Source organism: Pinus tabuliformis, chromosome 2_2 (assembly GCF_031772625.1).
Source record: "Pinus tabuliformis cultivar Carrire ecotype Pingquan chromosome 2_2, CPIR1, whole genome shotgun sequence".
Classification (NCBI taxonomy): Eukaryota; Viridiplantae; Streptophyta; class Pinopsida; order Pinales; family Pinaceae; genus Pinus; species Pinus tabuliformis.
In genome coordinates this window covers 551,627,980-551,630,684 of record NC_142300.1, presented here as the reverse complement: position 1 = coordinate 551,630,684, position 2,705 = coordinate 551,627,980, and the positions used below count along the sequence as shown (strand labels likewise).

Sequence of the window (2,705 nt, the reverse complement as noted above, 5' to 3'; positions counted from 1 at the left end):
GGTAACTGGTAAGTTTCTCTTTAAATGCTCAAGTGCTAAACCCGAATGCGAATTGAATGCAAAATCCGCAGATCTGATAGCCATCCGATCACTGTCCTTTGTCACTAAACACTAAACTTGCAAGTTGCCCCAGCCGGAGATTATAAGGTTACAGATTCACACCATACTAAAAATGCCATAGTCGTTCCAAAAAGTTCTGAATTATAGTAATTATTATTCAACAATCCAGTCGCTGTCATTATTAATATTATAATTATTTCACAACCAAATCGCCACATCGTCAAAATCCCTGTAGCAACTCGTGAGATGAGGAGAGAGATTCGTACTGTGCCGAGTCTCATTTGACATGATCCAGTCACAAACAATTATTCAACAATCCAGTCGCCACATTGTAACTTACAAATATAAAAAATATATGACGTAAGGTTAAATATATATATATATAATTTTTTATTTTTTTTACTTTTAATTTTTAAACTTTTTAAACATCCCTGTCAATATAAGGTTTTTAAAAATTAATAGCAAATTACCCATGACGTGGAGATTTAGAACTAAAACGTATTTTACAGATAAAAAAGCGAAATACGAACATACAGACGTCAAATTTAACCCCTGCCCCGGGGGCCGACCTCTCTGTTTCTCCGTCCCATCTCTGTTTCAATTTATGAGGACCCCTTATCTGCTTATTCAATTGCAGAGGCGGACAGGCGACGACAAAGCGTCACACGCGTTGAAAACGCCCCGACATTTACTGAGACCACAGGAAATGGCATGCGCGGGGTTCGTGGCACGAACAATTTTTAATTCTCTCAAAGCAAATGTGTTTTTCTCGCCCGCGGCCCGAGTAGGCTACTCTGGCTTTGCTCTACAGGGATGCACTGAACACCTGAACTTTTTTGTATGGATTTTTGTGTTTTGGGAGTTGTCTGTTAGACTCTGCATACAGAGCACTGCCACCAGAGCAGCTTAATAAAGAGCAGAGCTGGTATTGTAACTATGGCGTTTGTTAACTTTACTAGTATTTAACGAATCAGGCATTTGTAGCCGGTTCACAATGGACCTGGATTCTTGTGCTTTTTAGTATGCAAGAATTGAAATGGCGCGCTTTGGACCAGAGAGACGGTGGCGCCAAAATACTCGGGCTTTTTTTAAGTTATACGATGGTTTTATTCAGCGTTTTATATAAGAAGTGATAACTAGTTGAGTAGCTTTCGAAGAATTCAACCATGGCAGTGATAGGAGGATTAGCGATAGGCCTCATTATTGTATTGGGGGCATTCGTGCTGGTGCTGCTGGCTGAAGTCTGCTACTTATGTTACTGGAAGTGCCGGAGTCCTTGGAATAGGAGGATCACTAATGTCGTCCCTAAATCCATGGAGGGAAGCTTCAACTTCACTCGTGAAGGACTGGTGGGTTCATTGGGTTCTCACTCGATACGGGAGGCATCAGACCCAGAGATTTCAGCAACTCTGTTCCCAATTAGTCCCAGCGTTACTAGTAGCAATGATAGCCTCTATATGCAGGGGGTGCTGGGAGGGCGGAGGTTGCTGTTCACTATCAAAGAAGAGACTAAAGAGGATATGGAGGACGAAGAATCTGTGTGTGAAGTTAAGATTGCGTCCTCTCTTTCAGAGCAACGAATGGCAAAATCTCAATGCCCTGTTCGCTCTAAGTTGCCTTTTAAGAACAATACGCGGGAACGTTGTTATCAACTGCAGAAGCAATGGCGGGACCTGTATTCGATTGGATTGCTGCCGCAGCAACAGAGGATGCAAGAATCCGGTTGCTATTGGAAGCCGGCTTCCCCGTCTCCTCAACCAATGAACTTGTCAGACTTGCTTTCCCAACCGTTTTTATGCGGCAGTTCCCCTCTTTCGGCACCTTGTCGATTCGCTTCCCTCTCGTCTCCCCGCTCTTCCCAATGGCGAAGTAATCATACACTCTCGGCCTCTGCAAGAAATGAATCTCTGAGGCAATATGGTAAGCGGCAAAGCGTCTATGCTGTTACTTCGAATCCCATTTATGATACAGATAAAATGCCCTCATTACCTACTACATTAGGCACATCCCCCTGTGGGCAGGACACTCCCCCTTTAACTCCCATGAGGACCCCTTTATCTGCTTATTCAATTCCACTCTCCATCTCTGCAATGAGCAACGTTTCTTCCCTAACAAGTCCTGCTGTGAATAGTGACTTCTTCTCGTCTTCCAAACGCAGTTCTGCTTCCCTGTAATTATCTTTTCCTTGGTCCCCAGTGGTGCGAACTGTCAGCTCTCTGAATCTTATCATGTCGCTGGGTATTCCCTGCAATGAAGAGAGGGTTTTTCATCAGCTTCGTCTGGTTCACCTTGGCATCCCTGTTATTGGCAGCTTCATGTTGCAAGATAGGGAAATGTAGCGTTTGGTGGCAATCGAATCCTTGAGAAATGTGGCGTTGGATATCCCATGAGTTGAAATAAGTGTGCAAGGTATTCGGATAATGACAGAAAGAGATGAATGACTATTTCCTTTGTAATTAAACTAGTTCTTTTGTTGAAGTTCTATTGTTTTGTTTTTTTCCTCTTGCACATGAAGTTCAATTGGGTTAACTTCAACATTGGTGTTAGGCCCAAGTGGTTCAAGGAAACTAGATAACTGTATGAGTTTTACTTTAATGATCATTGGATAATGGGTTTCAGAGATGAGCTGAAACTGCTTTCAGAGA

General features: G+C 42.8%; 1 protein-coding gene across 1 annotated transcript; it reads left to right on the top strand.

Annotated features, from left to right (window-relative positions):
* The first annotated feature begins 706 nt into the window (after positions 1-706).
* On the top strand, positions 707-2,705 carry LOC149193828 (uncharacterized). Its single transcript, XM_089406986.1, has one exon. It carries the CDS (start codon positions 1,227-1,229, stop codon positions 2,232-2,234), a length of 1,008 nt encoding a protein of 335 aa, XP_089263112.1. The 5' UTR covers positions 707-1,226; the 3' UTR covers positions 2,235-2,705.